Source organism: Haemorhous mexicanus, chromosome 13 (genome assembly GCF_027477595.1).
Source record: "Haemorhous mexicanus isolate bHaeMex1 chromosome 13, bHaeMex1.pri, whole genome shotgun sequence".
NCBI classification, from domain to species: Eukaryota; Metazoa; Chordata; class Aves; order Passeriformes; family Fringillidae; genus Haemorhous; species Haemorhous mexicanus.
The window spans coordinates 16,078,313-16,105,922 of record NC_082353.1 but is presented as its reverse complement, the minus strand read 5'-3'; the positions used below and the strand labels follow the sequence as shown (position 1 = coordinate 16,105,922).

Below are 27,610 nucleotides of genomic sequence, written 5' to 3'. Positions count from 1 at the left end.
GTTGAAAGAAAATCAACAGAACACTTCCTTATCATGGAGAGGTCTTTTTTTGGTGAAGACTGCATGTTCTGGCCAATGTAATTAAAATTTTGGGGTAGCTGCTATAGAACACTCTGTCAGCTGATGGATCTTGGGACCCAGGGTGCAGAACAAGGTCTGCTTTGCAGATTGCTGTGCCCTGGATTGACAACAAGGTGGCAGAGACCCAGGGAAGAGTGGAAAAGTTACTCAAACAGCCTCTTTGCAGGGAGACAACCTTCCAGAGAACACAGTGATGGCTGCTACCTCTGGAAAAGATCCAGCTCATGTCAAGGAAATGAAAATTTTAAGGAGAGTTGGACCAAAAAAAGTGATCACAAAATGGTATTTATTTTGCTGGGCTAGTTCTGTCCATCAAACGTTCTACAGTACAACATTACAATGGTCTGCACCAGAACCTTGACTTCTAGACTTGGCTTCAAACCACGCAGACTTAGACTGTGCTAGGAGGGATCAGCTTCCCAATTGACACATAAGGTGCTCGGATGAAAAGTTAAGGGCAACTCTGAATAAGCCATTATTTGCAGGCTATTCCACAAGTCTTGGAGTATAATGAATGCCTGTGGGAAAGTCTGCAAAAGCTTCCCATAAAAGTGGTGGAAAACCAAAGAGCTGAAATTCTATGAATAAATTTTGGGTTATGACTCATCCATTGCTGAAGTTATAAGGAAAATATGTGACCACTGACTGGGCTTATTCCCACTAGAAAAGGGGTAACATATTTAGCATTTTCACACTAAGAAATTTATTAGCCTTTACTGAAGTTGTGTGCTCTGTTTTGGACAGGAATTTGAAGTTAAAAGCTGAAGTTCTAGGAAGAAGGAAAGGAATATACTGCAGATACAGTATATGGCTCTGGGTGTGCCATAAACTGTATTTTTACTGCTTCAATATAGTTAAAAGTAGACTTCCGAGGGTTTCAGAAAAAAACCGAAAAATTTCAAGGTTTACCTAAATCTGCACCACAAGCATGATTTCTTCTTATTGTTAGTTAATGGGATTAAAGTCCTTAAAAAAGAGGCACATCTAAAAATAATCCCTTTAAAGGCAGGACAAAGACTTGTGGAATAAATAGAAAATCTGAGCTATTTGAGCCAAATAGCTCACTGAGAAGAATTAGTCCAGAGTCCTTGGGGCTGTCAGGGAGGTAAGGGAGCTGCCTGGGCCCAGGGTTGTCTCTGGCTTGCATGGAGCCAGTAACCACAGGAATGGGAAAGCTCCTACCTGTCTTCCAATCCCAGGCCAATACCAGCACAGCCCTATGGTAAAAAAAAGAGGCTCTTGAAGAGGGAAAGCATTTGGACAGCAAAAAATTATTAGGACCTTATATATCTTGTAGTTCAAATTGTAATAACAACAAAATTAAAATACTGCTATTGGTGTAGAATCTGCCAGGGATACATCTTATGGGCACAAAGAAAACTTTGTGAGTCAGGTCTAGACAGTTTGGGAGACAGATGTGGCAAGGCAGAGGATCCAATTGTAAGTAGTTGAAAGAGAGAAATAAAGCAGTGATCCTGCTGCCTCTCTTGTACCATAGTGATGGGTGGGTCTTGACAGAGGATGAGCTGAAGGCTGGTGGTCTTTTTTTCCATTCTTCCTGCAATATTCAATCTGCTCTTCCTTGTAGGTTTATTAATGCTTTCCCCATGGTCACCTTGACCTTTTAAGAGGAACTCCAAGGAAAGGCTCATCCCATTGCACTCTCCTTGTTGGTTACTACAAGCAGGGAGACTCCTTCCACAGCCAGCGCCTCTGGCACTGAGAAGGGAATCTGCCACAGGAAAGGCAGCACTCCATTTTGGGAGACCTGTCTGTGGATATTGGGCATATCTGGCTGCTGGGATCAAGGGGGTTGTGCAGCTGGAGCTGGGGTGGGTGGGTGAGCCCGTGGGGCTGTGGCACAGCACGGGTGAGTGAGGCACAGCCGCGCTCGGCGCTGCCAGCGGGGTGTGGGTGGTGTTTACACTCAGCTGGCTTCACATCTCCCCATGGGACTTGTCCAGCACCACAGTATTCATGGGACCATCTGCTTCTCCCCACCCAACCCTTCTGCTAAAGCAAAGATTTCAACAGAGCAGGCCAAACAAATCCTTTTCTGTCCAACAAAAACCTCCTCACTCTGGAATGCATCAGATTAAATTCCCACAGTGTTTACAGATGGAGACACAGGCATTCATCCCCATATCAGACCTACACAAAATGTGGGGTGTTCTCAAATGACAAAAACAAAAACCTTTATTTTTTCCGTTCTGCTCAAGGAGCTGATGCTCCTTGGGCTGACCATTTCCAACTGAGAGCAAATGTGCAGCCAGGAAGCCGTGCCTGACATGGGCAGGTCCCAGCAGGGTGTGGGGGCTGCTGAGGTGGGGGTCCATGGCCATGGAAGAGCAAAAGAGGCAGCAAATAACCATGGCAGAGCAAAGGAGCCATGCCTGGGCTTGTCTGTGCTCAGCCAGAGGAAAAAAAAATGAGGTGGAGAAAAGTCATTGAGCTCTGCAGAGGGGATTAGGATTTACTGTCATATCAGGTGAATTCAGGGCAATGAGAAGCTGCGACCAGATTTTATCTCAGCTGATAATAAAACATCCTCTTCACACAACTAAAAGCAGGCATGTTGTACACACACTATTTAACCTGGCTCACACAGCCAAGCTTGAGTTGCTACATAAAAGAATTATTACTTATAGGATCTTCTTTACTAGTTTTTTTTAATCTGGCATTGGGAGGTTAAGAGTCTGTAATATTACATTCTCCTTAAAAAAAAATTAATAAATCATAAAAAGGAGAAGGGAGCCTGAAAAAGCAATTTTATTCTCAGCCTTGGTGTAGCTGTTTTACAGTTATGGGCAAAGCCCTTAAAAATTTCCTTGTCTCCGTTTAGTGAACTATGAAATGATGATAACACAGCTGCAGCTCTGGGATCTGGGAGGGCTGATGCTTCAGCTGTGCCCCAAGTTTTTTATATGCAGGATGTGAAGAAGTTTAAGACATTACTATGTCATTATCTTTTATACTTGTGTACTTACCACTCTTGCAAACATAATATTTAGTCCTCTAAGAAGTGATTTATAGCATGTAAAGATATATATTTATAAAGTATTTCTCCAAATAATGATACTGTGTATCATAAATATAAAAAGACAAATTTTATTACTCTTTTGATTATCATTAGCATATTAAAAAAATTGTTTCCAATGGGCTTATCCTACTGAGAAGGAATATTCTGTCTCAGTAAATTTAAGAATTGAGTCATAATTTTGACTGATGAAAGCTCAGCAAAGCTGATATCTCAAATAAATATGTAAAAATAAAATTGTTACATGTCACCAAACTTATTCTTTACAACTTATAAGTCGATTAAATCAAACTGCTGAAATATAGATCCTGTTTCTTTTTTTTTTTGTTGTGTTTTATTTGTGTAATACCCCTGAAATCATATTTAAAATAGCATTTCTCATAAATAAAAAACTCCAAATACGTATTTTGTCCCACTCGGGATATTTAGGGCTAAAATAGCTGTTAATTTGCATCTGATGGTGAGATGTTTATTTTCAGAATGAAATGTAAACGTTTTCTAAGATGTGTCATATCCATTTCACACATTTCATGAAACACCGTGGGCATCTGTTTATTTGCAATTTTTACATAATTTGGCCATAGTTTGCTTGATATTTTCCCATGACTGCTTTCCAAGGGAGAAAAAATATGCAATATGCAGAGTGTTTAATGCAAAATGTCCTTTTAACAGAAGTTGAACTTCACTAAATTGGTCTTTAGGAGGCATCTGCTTCCTCACTCTTATTTGTCCCTTCCTATTTCTGCTGGAGTTTGATTATTCACCTGACTTACTGCCTTGTTTTTCCCCCCGGCCTCTCTTGTTATGGCTGGGCCCTTGTGTGTTTAAATGTTAGCAGCTGCCTGGAAGTGACCTTAACTGCTCCTGGGAAAACCTGGTTATGTTTCCTTAGCAAAAACTGGGCAGATAATCGGTTCCTTGGGAATAAACACAAGCTTATCTGTGGATGTTTATTGGTACAGGGGGATAAGGCAAGGGGCAGTAGCTTACGTGTGGATAATATCCCTGCTTCCCTAAAACTGAGGGATAACTTGAGGGAAAGCTGTGCCTGCTCTAATCACCCCTCTGTTCATCCTGTGCAGACACTCTCATGCACAGGATGAACATTAGAAATTGAGGTGAAGGCTCTTTGATTGCCACCACATCAATCTCCAAGTGTAATTGAACCCTGATCAACATGCACTGCCATAGACCACCAAGGGAATGGATCCACAGAGGGACATGAGCATGTTTTGGACACTCTGAGCTTTGTGGGAGATACATTTTTTTCTAGCTGCAGGTGGATAGGAGCTGAAGCTATCCAAAGATTTTAATGATTTTGTTCTTGTCTCCATCAATAGCACTTCCTCAGCCTTCCCCTTGAGAAGCTGATATCTGCTGTCCTTATGCCCCCTCCTTGCAGGGGCAGTATTTGGGACACGAGGCTGTGCTGGAGGCAGGGCTGCACTCACACCTCGAGTCCCTGCACTGCCTTGCTGCCTGTCAAACCTCCAACACCCTCTTTCCTGCTGCTGCCACCCTTCATTTGGCAGTAAGGTCTCCTTCCCCTCTCCAAAGCCAGAGATCTGCACTGATCCCTTCCTATACCCTCCAGGAGCCCTCTACCCACCCCAGGTTCATCAAATTCTCTTTTCTTGATGCCTTGGGTACTCATTACATCAGAGCACTGCTGGGCAAGGTGAGGCTTTCCAAGCCATGCTTAATTCATTTTCACAAAGTCATCTCACAAACCTCAACAGCAGAGAAATGTCCAGCAGACAAGAAAGGATTTTTAACAAGTAAGATGGACGGAATCAGAGACCTGCCCCACATACACCATCAGTCAATAACAACTGCATGCTACCATAACCACGCACTCTCCTCCCTGCCCCAAGCTAAGATAAACAAGCTTTTATTGTTTTAAGAAAAATTCTCTTTTTCCCTGCCATAATGAAGTCATGAAATAGTTTGAATAAAAGCAGTTTGACAGCAGATCCCCCAAACAAACAAGCTAAGGACAGGAGAAATTGTTCTGCAAAATCAGGTTCTCACAAGCTGTGTTTGAAAGTGGGCAGGAAAGGCAGCAAGAAGAGTTCTCTTCCCCTCATTAGCAGTCCCAGATTAGCTCTGGTAGTGCGCAGGAGGCTGGAGCTGGGATTGGATACAGACCCAAATGTCTCCTTGCTTATTCAGAGCTTATCAGAACACCCTGAACTTTCCACCTTGCAAATACTGAGCTGGAAAAAGCAGAACGCGCTCTCTGGGGAGATTTCGTGTTCATTTTTACCTGTGGTTGGGCCAGAAATACTTCAAAGATAGATTTCCTTGTGACATTTGAAGTTTTCTCATTCAGGAGCCTGACAGAGCTTGAGCTATACAGAGGTAGATATTTATGGGGTCAGAGTTTCAGAAAATCTCAGCTTTCATAGAGTCACCAAAATAAATGACCTGCTTTTCAAAAAAGGTCTCATCACTAAAAAGACACCAAGCCTTGTGTCCCACAGGGAGCTGGTGCATTCCAAAGTCCCTTTGAAATCAGGATCTAATTGTGAGAGGTTTGCTTTTAGATATCTGACAGGATATTTCGAGCTAGAAAATTTAATGGGTTTGTGAAGCAAAAAAGTGACTAAATTCTTTAAGGCACAAAAGTCAGTACAGACCTGGCTAACTATAGAAGGAAACATCCCGATCCTCAAGTTCAAAGTAAAAAGGGAAAAACAGAAAAGTGAATATGACCTCAGTACACCAAGAGGAGATGTTTATAAAGGGATAATTATCTATTGCCTTTGTCACACTAAAATAATGTCAATAGAATGAAGTCAGTGGCTGGGGTCTAGTCCCAAATCTGCATTTTCCTTGCATCAGGCAGGGCTTCTGGGCCAGCAAGTATGACCTAGAGTCCCTGATGATTCCCTGCAACCCCAGTACATGTCCATCAAGACACACTCTTTCCCTCCTCAAGCAGTTATTCCAGGAACTATTTTATTTCCCTTCCAGATGCTCTGTCCTATTGCGTGGCTGGCTCTCACTACAGACCTTGCTGGATCCTGTCCTGATTCTTGGAGATCTGGGAGGCTTTGCTGTGTTGGCTGATGGAATTTGGCTTGCCTATTGTTCAAGGGAAAAAATTGTTTGTCCAAACCTTTCCACCCAGTCTCGGTCTCAATAAATAACCAAGCCTTGTATTTTGACCTCAGGGAGATGTTGGTAGTGATGCAAAAGGGATGTTGCCAGTAGCCTCAGCTTTAATCTTCATGCTACACTTTAATTGCATTCCACAGACCTAAAGAAAAACCTCCATTGACTACATCTGATCCAGGACATATGACCAAACTGAGAAGTTAGCTGGCAGAAGGAACTGACTGCACAGTTGATTTGCCTGTTGGGACTCTGGGCTGAAGAAAAGGAAAACCTGGAGTTCCTAACAGCTTTTAATTTTGAGTCACTAGATTCACCTTTAACATTTCACTTATTTATCCTTGAACCCCCCGTTGGAGTTTAGCCCTGTGGACCTGCAGACTGTGAGCTGCCTTGCCCAGATCTAGCCCTCACTGACCAGACTGGCACTGGGGCCACAGCACATTCTGGTACAATTCTGCTGCTCATCAGCATGTGAACCCCTCCTAAGTCAGATCCAGCCAGGCATGACTATGCATGACATACAACACAAGAAGAAAGTCATCAGAAGATCCTGAAACAGCTGGTCACTAAAAAAAGGTGTCCCAGCTGCTTCTCACTGCATTAGAAGAGCTGTTTGCCAACTTACCCAGCATCCCTTTGTTGGAACTGGACAAGCACATATCCTTCTCGGCACTGGGAAGAACAAATCCAACCACAAACACCTCCACCCCATCTGCCATCAGTGCCAACCCTAAAACAAAGAAGAGAGTCCACTGGAAGCGTCCGTGGCCACACTCCTCAATGATGTTCTCATACTGGTGCGCGAGTTGCTCCTCATCCTCCATCCTCTCGGCCATGAGGTCAGCACGGTCTCTGTACTCATCATCCACAGCAGGGGCTCGCTTCTTCTGCTTCTCTTTAATGTCATCTGGGTGGGGGATCCCTTGGTACTCCCCCTCATAGACCTCATCATCCTCATCGTGGCCTTCTGTGACATCACTCTGGGCATCCTCATCCTGCGCGGGCTCTTCCCCGCCCCGGTAGTAGCCGTCGTTGGGTGCGTCGTAGTTGCCATCCTGGTACCTGTAGTCATCTGAGACCTGGTTTGTGTTTCTATATCCATCATCCATTCTGAAAGGAGAGTTCTAAATGCTGCAGGTCACTGTGTAGATATTCTGAAATGGGTATGGATTTGTGCAATTCCTGGTGTCGGTTACTTGAACATATCTTCTCTCCGCTCTTCGGAACTGATGGGATGCACAGCTTCCCAGGCTTGGAAGGAGAATTATATATAAAGGTTCTCTTTGACAGAGTCTGACGCAGCTTTTGGTAATGCTTCACTTTTCAGCTGTCATTTGTGACTTGCTGGCTCTTGTGCTTTGGGTGAGAAAAGCTGCTGTCTGGGGAACAGCGAGGGAAGAGCAAATTGCGCAGCCGGGAAGCTAGGAGGACTTGACAGGTTTTTCCTGATTCATTGTGGTGCTGAAGGTCATGTCCTGAGAAAGAGGAGACAATAGCAATGAGACAGCAGTAAGCTTGCAAGCACACATGCACTGAGTTTAATGCCCAACATTTGGAATACGTGCTTTTCCTTTGAAAAAATATGGCAACAGAGGAATGCTTTTGCATCATCAAAACCCAAAGCCTCAGAAAAAAACCGAGCATTAAAATGTACCAAGTTCAGTGGGAACCCAAAGTAGAAAGTAAAGTACCATGTGGTCCCAATTTCTGTCATTCCTGGAAGTCCTGCCTCCCACATGTGGTCCTGCTTTCCATGGAGAGCAGAACAGCACTGGGCTGGGTTGCTGGAACAGAGCTCTAAGGTTGCTAAATATGTTTCCATCCATCTCCTCAGAGTACACTCATCCCTGGTCCCTACAACTGGCTAGCATCATAATGGGACAAAATATGATCCTGGCTTTCTTTTTCATCCAGATCCCCACATTAATTTTATTTATTGGCTTCTTCTTTTCCCTAGTGTCTCTCCATCTGTATCCCAGATGCACAACTGGCATACAGAGTCTGCGAAGTCACCAAAAGTCACACCAAGCTCTGTTCTTCCCGTATCTAAAAACCAACAGGGGATGGTTTTCACAGAAAGCAAAAAAAAAAAACCCAAAGCTAATACAGAATCACTGCTGTCTGCAGGGAAAACCAAGAAAAGTCAAGACGCATCTAAACACACAGTCCTTCTGGACACCTGATTTCCATTATTTTCCAGGCAGTTTCCAGCCAGCTGGCTCTGCAGTGTTCCCCTGCCTCACACAGCTGCAAACACAGAGCTTGGAAGGAGAAGCACATGGGAAAGGGAGTGGAGTCACACCAGAGCAGCCAGCACAGCGTAGGCATGCACAGAACGTGGACTTTGCTTCAAGCTTTGAGCTACTTGCCTAAATGAAGTGTAAATGAGGAATGGATTGACATGGGCAGGCACAAGCCTGAGGATGTGTGGGTGTTGTTACCTACACAGCCAGTTGACCTATAGAAGCGCACGCAAACGCACACACTGTAAATAACAGTGCTATATGCAGCTGAAATGACTTCAGAGGAGAAATTCAGTAGCACTCTCTATAATGAAATGCTCCGAGGGGCATCACTCCTGCTGCCAATGCTGTGATTTTCTGCTCAGAGTAAGGAAGGAGCACAGGCCTGACTTCTCTGCACGGATTAATGGCCATGCCTTGCCTGCGCAGTTCATGGAACTGCTCCAAGGAACTTCATAAAAGCTTCCTCTGCCCTTCTGTTTATCTACCTGTATATTTGTGGCCCATAATTACAACGCAGCCTCTGCAGAACCTGCCAGAACCTTTTCCTTTTCTCTGCTGTTTGTCACTACAATCAACGTGTTTCCTCTTCCCTTTATGCTGAATCACCGTACATTTTGCTTCAAGTGAAAAAGGCAACATGGCATTCTTCCAGGGCTCAAAAAGAGTGATCAATAAAGCAATAGAAAAAAAAAAATTAAAATGCCAAATGCATTCTGATCAGGTTATAATGATCAGGAGTCCACAGTGCAGGGAGGGGTAAAGAGAAGTATTTGCATAGGCACCAGAGCTGTTAATGTGCAGGGGAGTTAATACATCTGACAGCCATCAGAAGCACTTAAGTGAGTCCTACAGCTCTTGTTTCAGGGCTGGAGTGTTACCTTCAATGGTTAAAAAAGTCCAGAATTACTTTTGAGTCTCAGAACTCTCTCCCAGTCCTGAAGTAACTTTCTTGATTACACAATGATTTGTGTCATGACTGAACATTACTGAACATTGTGTTCTCCAAGGCGGTAAAATGTAGTTCCACAGAGACATATTTTCTTTTGAAAAGTAAGGGAAGGAGCCTTTTATTTAAAGAGAAAAAACAAAAGAACAATATGTGCAAAAGAACATTAGGCCTTGCTTTGGAAGTCTTTAAGAATCATCTGCTGACAGGTCATGCTTCAAAGTGACCTCAAATGTTGGAGCAGGAAGCTCAGTGACCTCACTGTGTTTGTCCCTTTCTGGTTGCCACAGAACTGAATTGAAAACTCATTTTAGGAAACAAAGTAACAATAATACTAATGATCAATAGCAGAACTGATCAGACTCTGAGTCTCCATAGACCTTATCTCTCTTTTCAAAAGGTGAAAGTATGTTCTTAAGCGCTGGAAATCTTTTTGTTCTCTATTTAAAAGCTGCCGAGGCTTAAAGCTGGGCTCTTTGCCTCCCACAACAGGACCAAAGATCACAAACTCAGAAAAGAGCTATTGAAGCATCCGTGCTCTTTCACTGACACACAAAGTCTGGCATTTACCAGATGGAATCACATCTTGGGCAGCCTAAGGAATAATGACAAGGGCTGATGAGTCTCACAGACCGGTGAGAGTCACCTGTATGGGGAAGAACAAAAAATTCAGGGAAAAGGTCATGGCAGAAAATAGTGTCTGGTTTCCCATTCAGTTGGGAGGATGGACATTTTCTGGGATCACCCCAGGAGAAGGGGCAGTGCAGAGAAGCAGGCTATAACTTCAGAATGCTACACTTTCTATATTTCACACCACTTGTTTTCTTTCTTTGCCACATATGCACAGGCTGATTCACTCCAGACCTGATTCTTTAACACCCTTTCACTCAAGCTGAGCTGCACTCACTCATTAACAGCCCCATTTAGCATTTAGATGCGAAACCATGATGTGTCATAAAGATGGCAGGCTTGGGTTGCTATAATTACCCTTCACAGTGATGCATGAGGCTTGAGACAAATATACACATCTCACCAAGCCCATTGTAGCAGGGTGGGTGTCAGTCTCTTCTCCTGGATAACAGCACAACAGGAAACGGCTTCAGGTTGTGCCAGGGAAGTTTCAGACAGGATATTAGGGAAATTGTATCATCAAAAGGGTTGTCAAGCATTGGAACATTCTGCCCAGGGCAGTGGTGGAGTCACCACCCCTGGAGGCATTTAGCAGATAGGTAGATGTGACACTTGGGGACATGGTTTGGTGCTGGGCTTGGCCCTGCCAGCTCAGTGGTTGGACTTAATGATCTTACACTTCTTTTCCAATCTAAATGATTCTAATTACACCCCTTGGCCCATTTAAACTGCCAGTTCCCTTTCTGAGACACACAAGTGAGGTTTTAAAGACACAACAAATGTCAGGCTCCATAAGGCAGAGCCTGCAGGGGCAGGAAGGCAGAGGCAGGAAAGCCTCATTCTGGGTCTGCCCAAAACAGCCCATTAAACTGAGTGTTGGGCACAGAAACCTGGGATACATCAGAATTCAGATCCTTTCCTCATTTCTTTAAAAAACACTGTGCACCATGCAAATTTCTTGTACTCTTTAGCTCTTTAGTTAGCTCAGATGTTGCATACTTAGCCAGGAATTCAGTCATTTGAGCTCTGCAACTTAAAATAGGAACCTAAAGTCTTGGATATCCTGATAATAGAAATGGTATCAAGTCTAGGAAAAAGGATGCTTTAAAAAATCAGATCAACACCAGCATTTGCTTTTTTGAGGGGCCATATAGGTAAGTCTGGAATGCTGAGGTGATAAAGTGGGGGCTGGAGGGCAGCAGAGCTTGGAGGGGATGCAGAGAAGGGTGATTTTCTCGTGCTTGGTACTAAATGAAGAGAGCCCAGGGCTTGTCAGAGAGCTGAGCTCTATCAGAGGACAGAAACCCTGTCAAATTAGAGAACAGGGTAGATATGAGAAGGGTTTTCCATGAAATATTGCACCTTGGGGCATGATGGAGTTTCTGGGAAAGCAGAGAGCGTGAGGATGTTGCTTTGTGGGAGCACGAGCTGTGGGTGCACACACATAAATTGCATTTGCAATTATGAATGCACATCCATGGTGTGGGTCCAGCAGGGACACAGAGAGCCCAGGCTGGGAGCTGCCTCCCAGGGCCTTCCTGCACGCTCAGAAAGGCAGAACACTCAAAACCAACAGCAGGAGGGAGAGGTTATTTGAGCACTAAGGAGAAGGAGCATGACAGGGACACCATGAAAATGCTTTCAAGGGATTTTTAGCATTCACCAGAATAATCCCTGTAAAACAGATGGCAGAGCAGTTTAATATTCTGCCTGAAGGACGACTCCTCCTGCAGAACATCCTCACCCCCAGAGCTGCTTTCTGCTGACAGCAATGGGAAGGTGCCCAGATCCTACAGTGACCATAAGGACATTCTGCAGTCACAGAGCTGACTGTAAAAAATTCCTGAGAAGAAATTTTCCTCACTGAAAGGAGAAAGATGATTATGCAGATAGGCTTCTGTGAAGTTCCAATCTCAGGTTCTTAGTGAAGCTGCAATTAATGGATCTGCTTGTACAGAGGAAGGGACAGATTTCTGAGGTGCCTAAGAATCCACAGCTCCCAGGGGAGCAGCATCCTGGATTTCAGCAGTGGCAGCAATATTATCAGACAGGCTGAGCACTGTGGCAATGAGTGATCACTGAGCTGCTGGATGAAGTGCTGCAGGTTGAACATCCTGGGCTCTGTCCCTTTCTTGCTGGCATCTCTGTGTCCCTCCAGCCCCCACATCAGGACAGCATTTCCCCTGGTGGGAATTGCAGGTCCCTCACAGCTGTGGTTATATGAATATATGAATATATTAATAGATGGGCAGCTTGTGCCCCCAAAACCTTAAACCTTAAACACACCAGAATGGGGGAAAAAAGGTCTCTGTGCTCACAGCTTCACAGCTGAGGAGCTGTCAGGAGAAGTGCTCCTAGGTCTTTGTCAGGTTTTCAATGAAGTCTTGCAGTCTAGCATTTTAGGTTTTTTTTTTTTTTTTTAACTAAGAAAAGTGCTATTTTACCTCAGGAAAACTTTGAAAATTTCCCTCTTTCCAACTGGTATAAATAATATATATTTTTTTTAATCTAAAAAATTAGACTGCAACCCCATAATTCACAACAGAAATTATTTCAGATCAGGTGCATTATAAATTCTTCATCTTACACTGTAGAAAGTTGCCCTTTTCATTGGCATAAAAAAAGAGGAGGTGCATAGAGATTTGTTTCAAACTGAAAAAAAATATTTCATTAAAGAAATGCCATCCTGTCAACTGCTTGATCCATTTTTTATTAGAAACATTCATTGAAACTGATTTTTCCCCCTAAATAATTCAGGTTTGGAAAAATGGCATGTTTTTACCAACAAAAATTGTAACAGGAACTTTTTTTATGCTCTCATGGATGTAAAATTATCTCAGGTGCACCTTATAGAAGACAATATAGAGAAATATGATACAGGAAAAGTAATCCTGCTATTTATATGCATTAGACTAAAAGTATCTGACCTCTGTGGAGCAGAAAAGGGTTTTTCTTCTACAGGGTTCTGATTAGTGTTGGGGGTTTTTTTGGGTTTTTTTGTTGTTGTTGTTGTTGTTTTTGATTGTGGGTGGGGGTTTTTTGTTTGTTTTTGTTTTTGTTTTTGTTTTTGTGTTTGGTTTTTTTGCGGTTTTTTTGCTAATATTAAAATTGCTGCTGCAGCCACACAATTCAACATCCAGAAGAGAGCTGAACAATATCATCATTCTCCTGGACAGATGGCAAGGCTGGGTTCTTGGCAAGGATCCTGCAGAGGGAAAAGCAGCAGGATCTGAAGAGAATTTATATGTGAGGGAAGGTAGAAAAAGGAAACGAGGGGGTTTTGAATACAGAAAGGCAGAAACCAAGTGAAACTGGAAGTCAAGGAGCAAGAACAGGGATTAATGGTCCAAACTATGATCAGAATAAAGGAGGAAATGGCCAGGGAAGATGGAAGCCCTGACATATTACTGATCCATAAAAAGTGGAAAAAAAAAAGTGTAGTAATAACAGTAGCTCTTGCCTTCATATCCAAGGATTATAAAAGCATCTGGTGCCATCTCTCTTAGAGATCAGCCCTAAGCCTTATTAATTCTTGCTTAACTTTTTGCATCTCTCCACTGCCAAAATAACAGGAGAAAAGTCTCAGAACACAGGACTCTGAAACACTTTTGGAAGTTGGCTGTGGAAGACATCACTCAGCCAAACCAACCCAACCCAACCCAAACCACACCAATGGTGGTGGAATATTATTTTAGGGGATGATTGCATCAAAATAGATCACAATTCTTGCAGGTCTTCAGCAGTCATTTTCCTTCCTTTGCCTTTCCATCAAATACCCTCATCAATGGTGGTGTGTCCATGGGGAATTTCCAGGAGGATATTCTCAGCTCTGAACACTGGCCAGTGAATCAGGGTGATTTAATCAGCTGATGACCTGGTCTCTTTTTTCCAAAATACAGAACAGCTCTTGGGATGCAAGTTTCTACAGGATTCTAGACAAGTAAAGGGACACTGAATGTATCACTAGGAAAAATATTCCATTCTGATTCCTCTCCAGACTCTCAAGATTGGAAGTAAAACTTGTCCTTACAATTAATGTCCAAAAGAAGCCATGGGCATCAAGCATTCTTGAAGCAGGATTATATCACAGTCCTGGGTTGAAAACCCATTGCAACTGAAGCAATATCAGATCCAACATAATTTCTGAGGTCTCTTTTCTGCTCTTGTTCCAGAGGGACAAGATAATCAAGGAAAGTATATGGGTTGAGACATAATCAGGGAGGGTATATGAGTTTAGTGACATGGTAGCCAGAAGCAAAAAGTGAGCTGCTTTGCCATCAAAGACAACAAAATTACACAGAAGGGCATGCCAATATGTGTTTTTCAGGTGTAAAATTATGTGTTAATGGCTACAACGATTAACTGTGGCTGCAAACACAGGAGGCTAACTGGGTCTGGGCAGCAAGAGATTTAAAAATCAAAGTCTGTAGCAGAGCCTATCTTTTAAAAGAATTTGCTTTGAACTGTGGAAAAAGGTGTCTTTTGTTGTAGCTTCAGAGGAGAGCGCTGTATTGAGTGAAAACTAAGGAGGAAACTAGTTTCTCCTGAAACTTTTTTTATTATTAAGAAATTGTTTGATAGATATGTAACACAGGTTCAAAAACTCTCCACGGAGCTTGTTAAGCAAGCTATCTGTGCCACAGATTCTGTAAAGAAGAGCAAAATATTTGAAAGTCATTGAATTGAAATCATCTGGTTCACAGAACTGACTTTCAGCAGCACAGATGGCACCTGCTGATTGCTCCCCTTCAGGTAGGACAGGTAGGGTAAAAGTCCTCTGTGTAAAAAACATTGATTTGCTCAAAGATGCTGCCAGGGTCCCTGGGACAGGACTCATTTATTCACTGCTCCCACACTGTAGGTTGGAAAAGATTGGTGCAGATGCAGTCCTGGTATATCAAGAAATGCAGGGAAACCAGAGCTGGAGTATTTAGTGAGTTACCAGCAGCCCTGATTAATTATTTAGAGAAAGCATTTTAGTTCAAAATGCTCTGCTACGGAGTTTATTGAAGGTCTCATGCAGTTTCTGGATAATCTCTATTGATCTGTGGTAGGTTTTACACATTCCCAGGCAGGTGCACACTGTGTATGTTTGTTCCACCAGGAGAAAATACTTATTGCATTATTTGATTCCACAGTCCTGCATTACACAATGTTCTTTGAGGAGAAACTATTGTCTTTGAAGCTGAATCATTCACAGTAGCCCTTGGATTTGGAAGCAGAGATGGAGGGGGTATGAACACAAATAGTTCAGTAGTTTGATTGAACTGACCTGATTTATGCTGAGTAAGAATCTGGCTGCACTGCTCCAATGCCTTTCCATTTTTTCAGTCTCACCCATCCCACTGGGGGAGATTTCTGGTTTCCAGCACACTAAAATGCCATTGCCTTTTGTGGTGGTGGTGCTGGTGACTCACAGCAAAGTGGCTGTGGGCTGAATTCAGCTTGTAATCCACTATGTTATGAACTAAGGGACAGAAAGTCCCCCAGACTGTTAGAAGGAGATTACACCCTCAAGTCTGGTACTGTGCTGGTGCAGATGCTTTAAAGGTCATATCTAAGACAGTGTGTGCCACAGCAAGCTGGCACAGCAAACATGCAGCAGCTGAAACAAGGAACAAGCATCAGCCAAGCAGAATAAACAGCTTTTCTGAAGTTAGGGGCACAGACTAGCAAGTTGGGTGTTCATGAGGTAGATACAGAGAGGAGTGTTCAACAGTAGGAGTTGGGAAGCAGCAGCTTAGCAGCACATATCTATATAAGGAGGGACAGACTACACATTAGGATCCCAGAGAAAGGCCATAAAAGGTCAATTTGACAAGCTGAATATGGATAATGAGTTGAGACAGATGGTGTCAGAGTATGGGAGCTAATAAATAATGAACAGACTCGCTTCAAGGAGCAAACACAGCTGAGAGCTTAGTCAGAAGGGAGGTGGTGAAGGGGAAAAGAACAAAACCAGGGAGGATGGAGGAGAGTCACAGCAGGAGGGCTGGTGGGAGAGGAGTGTCTGCTTTTATGTGCCAGAGTTTTGTGGAAATGATAGTTTACCCAAAGAAGACTTAGAAATGCATATGTCTGAGGTGGAATTTGGCCATTTCACTGAGTTTAACAATTTTTTAGCTGAGAAATTACTCACAGTCTCTGAACTTCCAGATATCTATTTCCTCTTCTCCTCCTCTCCCATTATCACAGCACCTAAGAAGCCTACAGAGCTCCTAAGTCCCATCAAAGGCTGGGAAAAACTCTCACATTTGTTTATCACATCATGACTTGAGGCAGAGAGAGACTAAAGCAGTGTCTGAGCATGGAAATGGAAACGCTGTGGGCTTTCCCCCATATTCCAGGGACCCTGTGGACAAGCAAGGTAAGGATTTATTCCCATCTTCAAACCCAGCTATCCTCCACATGATGACCAAGATAAAGGCAACCTTTGCTGTCCCACAGACATTTTCCTTCACGTGAAGCTGAGGCACAAACCCCAACTTGGACCCCAAGTAATGCTTAGAGGTGTCCCAATGTAGATGCAAATAAAGGAGCTTTTCCAAAATCACCTGGGGGAGCCATGTCAGAGGCAAACAAACAGCACCTGTTTCTATTTCCTTGTCTTTTTAAATACCACCATGAGCTAGAATCTTTGAGGGTTTATAGCTTATTAATAAACCAGCCTCTCTATCAGCATTGCACCTGGTAGTGTAAACCAATAGGAAATTGGATGTTTATTCAGAAACAACAGTGCCCTGGTGCCCTTTCATGAATTTGAGCATTTCTACCTGTGTTTGCCCTTGGACAGCTTATTAGGTTTAACCTGGCTGGGCTTGGGGGCCCTGACAAGCTCCCAGAGAGGACTGTAAGTAATAACCTTGGAAGGAAACTGCTTGCAATTCAGCAGATTCTGCCTGTGTCAGACAGCAAACATCCCTGATTAACTATAAACTGCTTAGCTTGTTGGCAAAGATGTGCCTCTGGCTACAAAGGGGATTTTTATTTCATCACACTTGCAACCTGAGTTATTAAATAATGAGCTGCTTAATTAACTAATTCATTAATACATGGCTGTGATGAAGAGATTTGCTTCAGTGGCAGAGCTATGAAAGCAGAAAAACCCTGAGTGATTTCTAAGTACTGCTTTCTTTCAGGAGGGATTTTATTTGAGCAAGTAACCTTATTAAAATACCCCTTTCCTTCTTTCTCCTGCCTCTACCTAACAGAGCACCCCTGAGGCTGCAGTGTCTGTTTGCCCCCAGCACTCCATGCTCTTGTCCTTTCCTCCTTCCTGCCTTGCTCCCCCTGTCCTTTGGATCCATGCAGATTTTCAGAGTGCTGTGCCATTTTCAGAATGGCCCTTTGCCCAGTGCTCCCACACTGCTGTGGCCAGGGTGCCTCCTCATCCCCTGTCTCAGATGGGAGGTGACTTTGATGTGCCAGGTTCTGATAAAAACCCACCAGTTACTGCCCATGATCACCTCCCCACTCCCGGAGACAAAATAATTTACTGCACCTCAGGGCAGCCTTTGCAGGGTTGTTATCTCCTGCTTTCTGTGGTATTGGAGTGTGTTGAGAAAGAGCTGTAGCAGAGACATTTCCAAAGGCTGGAAGGCATTCCTGCCATCAGGAACAGCTCTTTCCCAGCCCAGGATGCTCAGGCATCAGCCTCTCAGACAGCCCCAGTGAAGTGCACAAATGCAGGGGCCATGCCAGAATTCTCTCCTGTTCCCAGAAATCCCCTGTAGCCTGTCACAAACACAGCCAACCTTATGCTTCCATCATGCCCTTTAATAAGTTTGATCCCTTGTTGAATCCCTGAGTTTCCCTTGGGGGCTGCCCAATGATCAAGGCTAAGGGGGCTCAGTTATTATGAGATCAGATAAAAAGGGTGGTTCTCAGACCAAATCCAGCCTCTTTCTTTTCTGCATAAGACCTCCAAAACAATTGTATTGTGGCCTCAAGGGCTTTCGAAATTGCAAATGTACTGTTCATTATGCACCTTGCCTGTGGAGAAATACAAGTGCAAGCAGAAGCAAATTTAAAGAGACTCCTTTCAAGGTTAAGTGGCAGGGAAAATACTGGAGCATTGCCTTTTGCTCCATTCATGTTCATGGCATTTTGATTAGTGATTAGTTTTTTTGGTTTTGTTTTTTTTTTAATATGACACACTGCTGAGGAGACCTGACCCTTGTAGCAGCCATGATCATTCAACAGATTTGATTATCATTATATGCCCCACATGTATCACTGCAGCACAAACACAACATGCCCCAGAGTGATGTCTTCTTCTGTAAAGAGACAACTTGCAAAGCCTGTCTGAGCTGTGCATTGAATATCTCAGATTCTCAGATCTTTGAAGAACCTGCTTTTGAAACCAGCATCTTGAAGAAAGTCAAAAAAAATTGCCATAGAGTCTGAAATATCTTGGCATTGGCTTACCAGCAACCTTACACATAGCAACTCTACATTTATACTTATGTTTTTATACTCATGAAGGATTTGACTCAAAAGAGCACCCAGCAGTATTTTTGCACCTGCAGAAGAGGAGAATTGATAATTTAAGCATGTGTAATGGGCCCCTTAGCATTTTGGAAAGTTGCATTGCCTGGCAGTGGTTTTTCCTCAGCCTCCCTCATTCCTTTTTTGCTCCTGCAGGAGCCTTTAGGATGGGTCTTTGCAAGAGGAGCTCATTTACACTGAGCCTTAAGCTTGGCCAATATTCTGACAACCCAAAGTCATGTGGCTTTCAGCTGTGCCATGGGGCATTTGCTGTCTCACAGCCTTCTGAAATAATGTTTGTGCCTCTGTGCAATAGAGAAGGAAAGGAGGAAAAAACTGAAACAAGGAGAAGATACTGCAGGAGCCAAAGAAGGAGAGAAAGCAACAGCAGAGCACGAGATATAGGAAAGGAGGCAGGACAAGGCAGGGGATGGTGAAGGCCAGAAAGGCAGGGAGAGAAAAAGGCATAACAGTATCAGTCTCAGAAACTAATGCTGCCTTGAGCCAGTAAAAAGAAGGAAAACAAACAAAAAAACCCCAGTTAGGCTCAGCACTTCATGGCAGTGGGAAGGCTCTGCACGTGCTTCCCAAACACACAAATAAATTCCTGCATTCAGGCTGGACATTAATGATGAAAAAGCTTCATCCTCCCAAATTAACAGCCACAATACACCATCAGGCTGTAGCACTATAGCCTGTGTGTGTGCAGAGAGAAAATCCTCAGCATCACCTGCCGAGGCAGAAGCAGGATTTAGCTGTTATTTATTGCTCACTGTGACTCATGCCTGTGGGTAGGGGCGCGACAGTACAGATGGGAGTTAAAGTCAGACTGCCAGCAGGGGGATTTATGCCAGGAGAGTTGAATTCAGGCAACTTCTGCTTCTGTTCTACCTGGAATTTCTCTGTAAAAGATGAAAAGAGTAAAAAGAAATTGAAAAATACATGCCTATGCAGATATTTGTTAGGACTCAGACAGGTTTGATTAGAGGAGAGATGGCTTAGTGACTTGGGCAACATCAAGAACTCTGTTCCATTTTCTCTAATGCCACAAATGGCTCAATCAATCTCAGGCAAACAATTTAGTTACCCTTAGGTTTAGTTCTTTGTCTGCAAAATAGCTGTAATAACTTCTTTTCTCTACTTGTCAGAGAAAATACAGGCATAACTACAAAGAGAATCTTGTAGCCACTGGTGAAGAGCTCAAAAGTTCACCTTTCTGGACTTCAGACTGCCCTTGCCAAGACCACTGTGATGTTGAAATTATGCTCACAAGGACAGTCTCCTGTGAATGACCTTCGATGTGCTGTTTCTGATCAGAAGCAAGAATATTTGCAGCATGTTTTATACCTCTCCTTCTGTTCCTCTCATTTCAGCCCTAGCCAGAGAAGACTCTAAGAGTCATCAGACTGCCTAAAAATGAGAAGGCAATGAGACAGATCCTGAAGCTCGAGCATCCCATGCAAAGGAGACACTCAGGCTTTCAGAAGTGGGCAGCTGGTATTTTTTTACCTGTCCTCACTGCCCCTGGTCCAAGTGTGCTCCTTCCTGCAGATACTGAAGTGAGGGGCATCCCTCTATCTGCTCCCAAAACCCAGACTCTTTGACCCAGCTCAGGGAGCTGTACAGCAGGAATGCCAGCTGTGGACTCCCTGGAAGTGACTTTAGTGGAGAAACATGGCTTTCAGCAACATTTAAGCAGCAAGGACCATCATCATCTTCCTTCCTGCTGGGAGCCTGGGACTGGCCTCATGTGCATTTTGGCTGGTCTCCCCTTGCCCTGAGCCTGCTTGCAAAGTCTGGTTTGGTATCCAGGCAGCCTTTCCCTCAGCCCTCTCCACACCTCAGCTGGAGCACAGCTCTTCATGGCAGCAGCAGAACTGAGGGACTGAGGTGGGCAGCTGCATTTGGCCCCATCTGAGCATTTCATCTGTCACTGTGTCATTACCCAGCTCCAGCCCACATCCTGAGACCAAACCTTGCCAAGCTCCTCGGGGATGGTTTGGCTGCCTGTCCCTCTGACTGTCATTGTGACAGCCCCGAGCTCCAGGAGAGCTGGCTGTGCTCTGTGTGCTGCAGAGCCAGGCACAACAGGCCCCAGAGAGCTGCTCTTGAGCAGCAGGTCAGGGACTGGCTGCCAGGGTTTGGGCTCCAGCTGCCCCCCTATTGCCAGCCCTCCCCAGCAGGGCTCCTCCAGCTGGCTCTGATGGGCAGATGTGGGGGATCAGGAGCATGGGTGTTACAGACCCTTAACAAGACATAACAAGACTTTTTACTAAGATTTTTTCTTTTGAGAAGCTGAGAAGGTTCAGCTTCTCCATGTTTTGTTGCTTTAGAATGTAATTTGAAGAATTGTTTATTTAACATGTGAATTTTTTTTTACTTGATGACTAATGATAGCTACTTGTGTTGAAGCTGTGAGCAGTCACAAGATTTTTTTTTTCAGCTTTTTGATGAAAACTTTTTTAAAATTCTTTTAGTAGAGTTTTAATATACCATTTTCTTTTACTATAATATATATCATAAAATAATAAATTAGCTTTCTGAAACATTGAGTCAAGATTCTCATCTCTTCTCTTGTTAGAGTTGCTTGCAAATTCAACATTTAGTGAACCTGAGTGAAAAACATTACCACACATGGGCTTTCCTCTGGCCCCTGCTTTCCCAGGCCTCCCAGGGGAGCCCCTGAATTTGGCAGCCTGAGTTGTGTTGTCACACTTGCTCCTGCTGCAGAGGTCCTGTCCTGTGCCCCAGCACAGAGCTCTGCTCCCACTGCTCCCTTCAGCCCCAAATCAGCTGGCAAGGCTCCTTGTCAGGACTGGGAGAAGCCACTCACTGGCAGATGGGTCTGGTGGCCAAGTGGCTGCCAGATCAGCACACCCCCAAGAGCTGTGCTGGCTGGAAGGGAAGGCACAACAAGGCAGCAGCTCCTAAGGGGCCTCCACGCAGTGTCTGCCTTCCTTACCCTCTGGGTGGGCTCTGTTTCCAAGCATGTTTTGGGACAGGGAAAATGTCTCTTGCAATGGGGAAGAAAAGAAAAAAAAATAAAATAAACTGTTTGTCCTCAGAAGGTAAATGAGATGGACTTGCACTCTCATAAGAGGAGACAAAGAGACATTAAAGAAATTTTAAAGGCAAGAGATTAAAATCTTGCACAAGGAAATTCCTATTTACACAGTAACCTGTGGGGTTCCTGGGAATAAAAGGCAAGTTCTTGGAAACATTAAGAAGCAGGGATTGAATGTATTTGAGGGAAAGAAGGTCAGATTCACCTGAGTTTCTTTTTCTACAACACTTTTTTTTTCCTAATGGGAGAAATAAGTTCTTCAAGACATGAGGCAAATAACAAGAGAACCTCACTCTGGTCCAGGCTGATCTTTAAGTATCCACCAAGAAGTTTTCTTGGACATATTTGCTGGTGCCAGGTGTCAGAGAGGGCAACCCAAGTGAGATATTTCCCTGGGCTCTCAGTCCTGGGTAGCAGCAATGGAAGGCTGTGGAATGTTTTTCCCTTCACCTGCTACACTGGGACTATTGACACAGAAATGACACCAGAAGATAAAGTGATATCTCAGCAAATGGCTTCTGCTCCCCACAGGGAACAGAGAATTACAGCCTATCACACCTGGAGGAAAGACAAAATAAATCCAAGGCCTTGGCTAGAAGCAGCAATCCTGGATGATAAATGGGACAAGGCAGAAGAAGTGGTGTGTGAGAGCAGGTGTCCTCCAGATGACAAGCCTGGGGGGATTAGCTGGCAAACTTCAAGGGGATAACAAATACTTCAAGGCAGATAATGTTAGTGCCTCTTCAGGGGAAAAAGGATAGGATATCCCAGGTGAAGAAAGTGGCAAGGAGGTGATGATCAGAAGTTATTTATCAAAGTGTAACCTCACACTTCCCTGTCAGGGAGCCAGGGACTGGCCGACAGACTGCCAGCTGAGGCATTTGGTCCCTCAAGGTTTTAAAAATATTTTTAGTAAGACCTTATCTCATAAAATTTGGTGTCTGAAAGGCCTGTCCATCCTCTACAGCGTGTAGGTGACAGCTTTACCTGCTTCCTAAGTGTCCCCTGCCCAGCTGTCCTCATCCAGGCTCTCCTTCCAAGATTCTGCAGGAGGTGTCTGTTCAACACCAGCTGCACAGTGCCTGAATTTGTAAAGTGTGGCTTTGGGGTACCAGAGTTGGAGGCAGAGATGAGAGGATTGCAGAGGTTTGTTGTCTGCAAGCAATGTACCATGAAAATTTACTGTGAGATGGGCAGGATTTTCTCTGGGAAATAACTGCCCTAATTGCTTTGAAATTACTCTCCTCCCTTGCTGAAAAGAAAGAAAATGTCTCTCCCTGAGGGGTCCCAATCTGTTGCTGTCTCTGCATGTTGCAAATTGTGGGGAACTCTCCTGTGGTCAGAGCTGGGTGGCAGCACAGTGGTGCCACTCCCTACACTGGATGGCCAAAACAGCAGGGCTTTGTGAGCCCAGGTTCATCCCTAAAATGTGCCTGTACAAGCCCAAGGCTGCCTCAGTGCTGCTCCTACAAACCAACAGCCACCTCTGCCCTGCTCCTTTAGGGCACCCACCTCTCCCAGCCAGACCAAAGCCAGTCTGAGCCCCCCTGGCACAGGCAGGGAAGTTTTGCCTGACTTTTCTCTGTACCTCTCCCATTTGTGGCACTTTGCAGGAGGGAAGCACTTGTCACAGACATTTTTTCTGAAAAATCCTTCTATTAGGATCTTTTCTCCTGAGAAGCTGGGAAGCTTCAGCTTCTCCATGTTTTGGTACTTTGCAATGAGATTTGGAGAACTGTTTACCCAGCATGTGAGTTGTTTTTACTTGATGACCAGTGACAGCCACCTGTGCTAGCCTTCTGATGTCTCTTTTCTCTTTTCTTTTAGTATAGTCTATCATTTTCTTTTAATATAATATATATAATAAAATAATAAATCAGCCTTCTGAAACATAGAGTCAAAATTTTCATCTCTTCCCTCGTCCTGAGACCCCTGCAAACAGCACCACAAGCACTGACTGTGGTCTCTGCAGCAAGGGGTTCCCCTGCAGCATGACATCATGCACAGAGCTCCCTTGGCTCAGGGACAGGGCTGATTTCTTCTGGTAGAGTAACCCTGGCTGCCAAGTGAAGGCAAAGCTGCTGATCCTGCTGCACAGCACCCTCAGCACCTGCCCCCAGCCCCAGAGAGCTCCTTCCCAGGCTGGCTCCCACTCTACCCTGACAAATCACCCACTGTGCTGCCACAGATGGCTCAGCACTGCTGGCTTTCTCTGCTACATGTGGCCATGGTTCCCAGCTTTCCTGTCCTCCCTGCTCCTTGCTAGCTCAGTCATTCTGTGGGATTTATTTTTTTACACATTCCATATACTTTTTAGGAACTTACCAGTGACTTTGGCTCACTGCTGGTCTGTTTGCCCTGAGCAGTGTTTATGTTCAAAGGGTGCTAAAAATCACCTGTGCTTTGCTGTAGGAGACCATGTGGAGAGAGAGTTGGAGAATCTGAATCAGCCCTCTGAGCTGTTTGACTCTGAGAAGGGTAAGGTCAGAGGATATTGAATTGGGTTCCTAATTACAGCAGGTATTAACTGCAATAAAAACACCTGTGTTGGGATCCCAGAGCAATGTGAGCTGGAGATTTCAGAGATGTGCATTGCATAGATACACACAATCATTCCTTTGGCTTGAGCCCAACTGTAAGAAAAGTGAACTGCACTATCAGAGACTGAAGATTTAACTCCAAAGTGTCATTTACTCTTTCCATGATAAAAACAATGTAAAGAAATCACACATGACCACAGATGGGCTCAAATACCATCAAGACCCACTGTATTTCAACCCTAAAGTAAAATCAAAATAATAAAAGAAATGGGGTCACTATTGGAAAGCCCATATGGTACTTGAAGAAAAGCCACTTTACCTCTCTTTTCTGCATCCCTAAAATACAGCCCTGCTGAGAGGAACAGACATTGTTTCTTCCACGTGACTCTGACTAAGAGCCCAGAAGATGGGGAATCTATTAAAAATTAGGGGAATAAATTTGAAGGTTTAAAAAAATCAGTTTTCTAGTCCTTGCTTGTTTGTTTCATCAGGCTGATAAAGTAGAAAAAGCATCAAAAAATAGACTGTTTTTCTATGAAAAAAGAGGTGCTAATAATGCCTTTTTTTTTTTTTACATAAGTAATACTTTTCTTGAAAATTTAGCTGGTTTTCCCTGATTCAGAGTTCTGCAGTGGCCTCAGTAATTTTCAGTGTAAATGGACAAAGGCAAACATTTCCTTCTCAAACACTTCTAATTTGTCCAGAACAGATCCCTTTCTTCTGAGAATTCAATTTTTGGATGAACATTCTTTGACCAGAGGGAAGGAACATGTTCTTCAAAGAGAGAAGGAGAGTTTCTCTTTTCCATGAACCCATTGGCTTCACTGGGTGGTACAAGGGGACTCTGCAGCTGGGCCCAGCTCTGTTGGGACATTTGCAGCAGATGTGAAAGCCTGAAATTCAAACTGGTGCTGAAGTTTAGACAAAGCTTCCTGACAGCAACATTTCTGGGGCTGAAGGACAGCACCTGGAGGGGACAGACAGAAACCTCATCAGCAGGGCTGCTGAAAATCAAACAGTAACCTGTAAGTGTGAGCCTGCACTGGCTGTACCACTGAGCCAGAAGTTTTAAGAGATCTTCCTTTAACCCCTCTATGAATTAAAGATGGAAAAGACACCAGAGCATGGCAGGAGGGGTCAGTGCTGCTGTTGGCTTCCAATTTGCACAGGGTGTGAGGAGCAGCTTGTTCTCTACATCAGGCCAGTGGCAGGTAGATTAAACATCAGGTGGTACCTGGCTGCTGAAAAGAGCATCCAAATGCCACCCAGCATCAGGGAGATAAGGCCAAGGCTGCCAGGAGATGTTAAATCCAGGGAACTTCATCTGTCTGTGTGTTTCTCTTGAGTCATTGTTGCTTTTGCAGTGGAGGAGCCCTTCACTGCAGGCAGAGCAAAGTGCTGCAAGCCTCAGGGAGGGCTGAGGCTGATGAAATATAGATGGGAGCCTGGCAGGCTCCTTGGGCTGGGTAAATACATGCACAGTAATTGACTCCACCATCAAGCAAGAAATGTTCTGCATAAGCGTGCAGAGCAGGCTTGTTTGGTAAAGTGTGATGTGCACATTTGACCAGCAATCACTGAGGAAAAAAGAAAGAAAACCCCTCCTCTGTGATGAGTAACTGAGTAGTAACTAACAGGTAACTCCATTTTCAACCTTTCTCCCTCTTTACTACGCCTATTTTCCATCATTCACTCAGAAGATGCTATCTCTGATGTCCCATAGAAGAAATATCTGATAAAAGCAGATGCAGCATGGGCATCCCAATCCAAAACACTCCCAAAGAAAACATCTGCCTACCTGGAACCAGTAGGAAATGGAGTTGCTGATGCACAGATCATGCCATGGCCACTGCCATAATGAACATTTGGTTCCAGCTCTCTTCCAGCTGCAAGGACAGGAATTCTCACTGGGACACCCTGAGTTCATGCAAACCTGTGAAATTACTAAAGGCTTTGAATGAGGGTCCTGCCTGTCCTTTCTATATCAGCTGGATCCTGGGAGATCTCTGTCTTTATGTGTTTTAACCACACATGACTGATCAGAACAAGCCACTGCTTCTGCAACCACAGTAAATGAATTATTTCAAGGCACCTCTCTGGTGTTTAACTGGATCTCCCTCACTTGGAGCAAGCAAGATTTCCCCTCCTAGTGAGAAGATGAAACCTGAATGACCATGCCTGTCAAGGGCAAGGCACAAGTCCAGACCTGAGCAAGCAGGGCCAGATGGATGTGAAATGCAGCCATGCAGGAAGATTCTGGACTGAGATCTCATGTAGATTGAACCTCATGATGGAGCCTCACAGTGGAAACCACAGAAGCATCTCCTGCTCAAACAGGAGTTTGAAACATTTCAAAACAGATATTGAAAATTATTTTTTGCTAATTATTTCAGCGGGGATGAAATGCATCCCAAACCCACTCAGCTCCAAGCTGCATCTGTGGACAAATTAGTAATGCCTAGTATCCTCTAGCTGCCCACTAATTAACTCAGCAGCCGCTGCCAGAGTTAATCAGGGAAGCAGCTCCATTATCCCCAGTACCCCCACAGGGCAGGGATCCACCAGCTGCCACCTCCCACGTGCTGCAAAGGCAGGGCAAGGAGCTGCTGGTTTTGCTGCTGTGAAAGGCCACTGCAGCCCCTGCAGCTGCCTGGGTGTCCGTGGATGTCCCTGGGTGTCCCTGGGTGGATGTCCCCAAGCCCTGCACCACCATTCCTGCAGCCAAAGAGTTTTTCCCATCCAGGGGAGATCCCTCCACAGAGAGTTCCTCCCACACACTTGACACTGATAGAAAGGAGGGATTAAAGGAAGAAATTGAAAGAGAGCTACACTCATTAATTAGAAGAAGACAAAGATTGTCTCCTATAATTCAGGTGCCACAGGCTCTGCTGGAGCCCTGAGCCTCCATCCCAAAGAACCTCAAGGGGAAAATCCTCTCATTCAGGAAGATGTACAGGAGATCAAAACCCCTGGGGAAGGTCTGTTCTGAGCTGACCTATTTACCTGGGGGTTTAATTCCAACTTGGGGGGTTGGCAAGCTGGGCACTCCTTCCCATTTGAGGGAAAAGTTGTGTAGCACAGACTTCATTTGCTTCCTCACTTGCCGTGCATTTCTGCTGAGCCACATGGGCTCAGATGCTGTGAGCCTGCCAAAAATCCTGGTATTATTTCATGGCACATAGCAGGGAAAAAACCCTCAGCAATAGTTAATTAAATAATTACAATGAGGTCCTGCATTTTTCAGTACACTGCTGGGAGATGGAAATTCTGGATGTTTTTTTAATCAAACTGCTTATCTAAATCTAGTAGGAATTCAGAATTTGATATTTAAATGTCAAAAGAAATATTTTCTTTTGGAAATCTTCCAGCTGGAATATTTCCCAGTGCAAAAACTTTTCTTATAATTATGAAAAAATAATTGAAATTGAAGAGCTACACTAGATGCTCTGAAAGAATGAA

At 44.2% G+C, this 27,610-nt stretch overlaps 1 protein-coding gene across 3 annotated transcripts in view; it reads right to left on the bottom strand.

Annotated features, from left to right (window-relative positions):
• The window catches only part of SV2B (synaptic vesicle glycoprotein 2B), a 63,548-nt gene that overhangs the window by 23,457 nt on the left and 12,481 nt on the right, over positions 1-27,610 (bottom strand). For all 3 annotated transcript variants that reach the window (XM_059858574.1, XM_059858577.1, XM_059858575.1), the window contains exon 2: positions 6,864-7,713. In XM_059858574.1, the coding sequence (XP_059714557.1) occupies positions 6,864-7,347 (484 nt within the window). In that variant the 5' untranslated portion in view covers positions 7,348-7,713. The remainder of the gene's footprint in view (positions 1-6,863; positions 7,714-27,610) is intronic.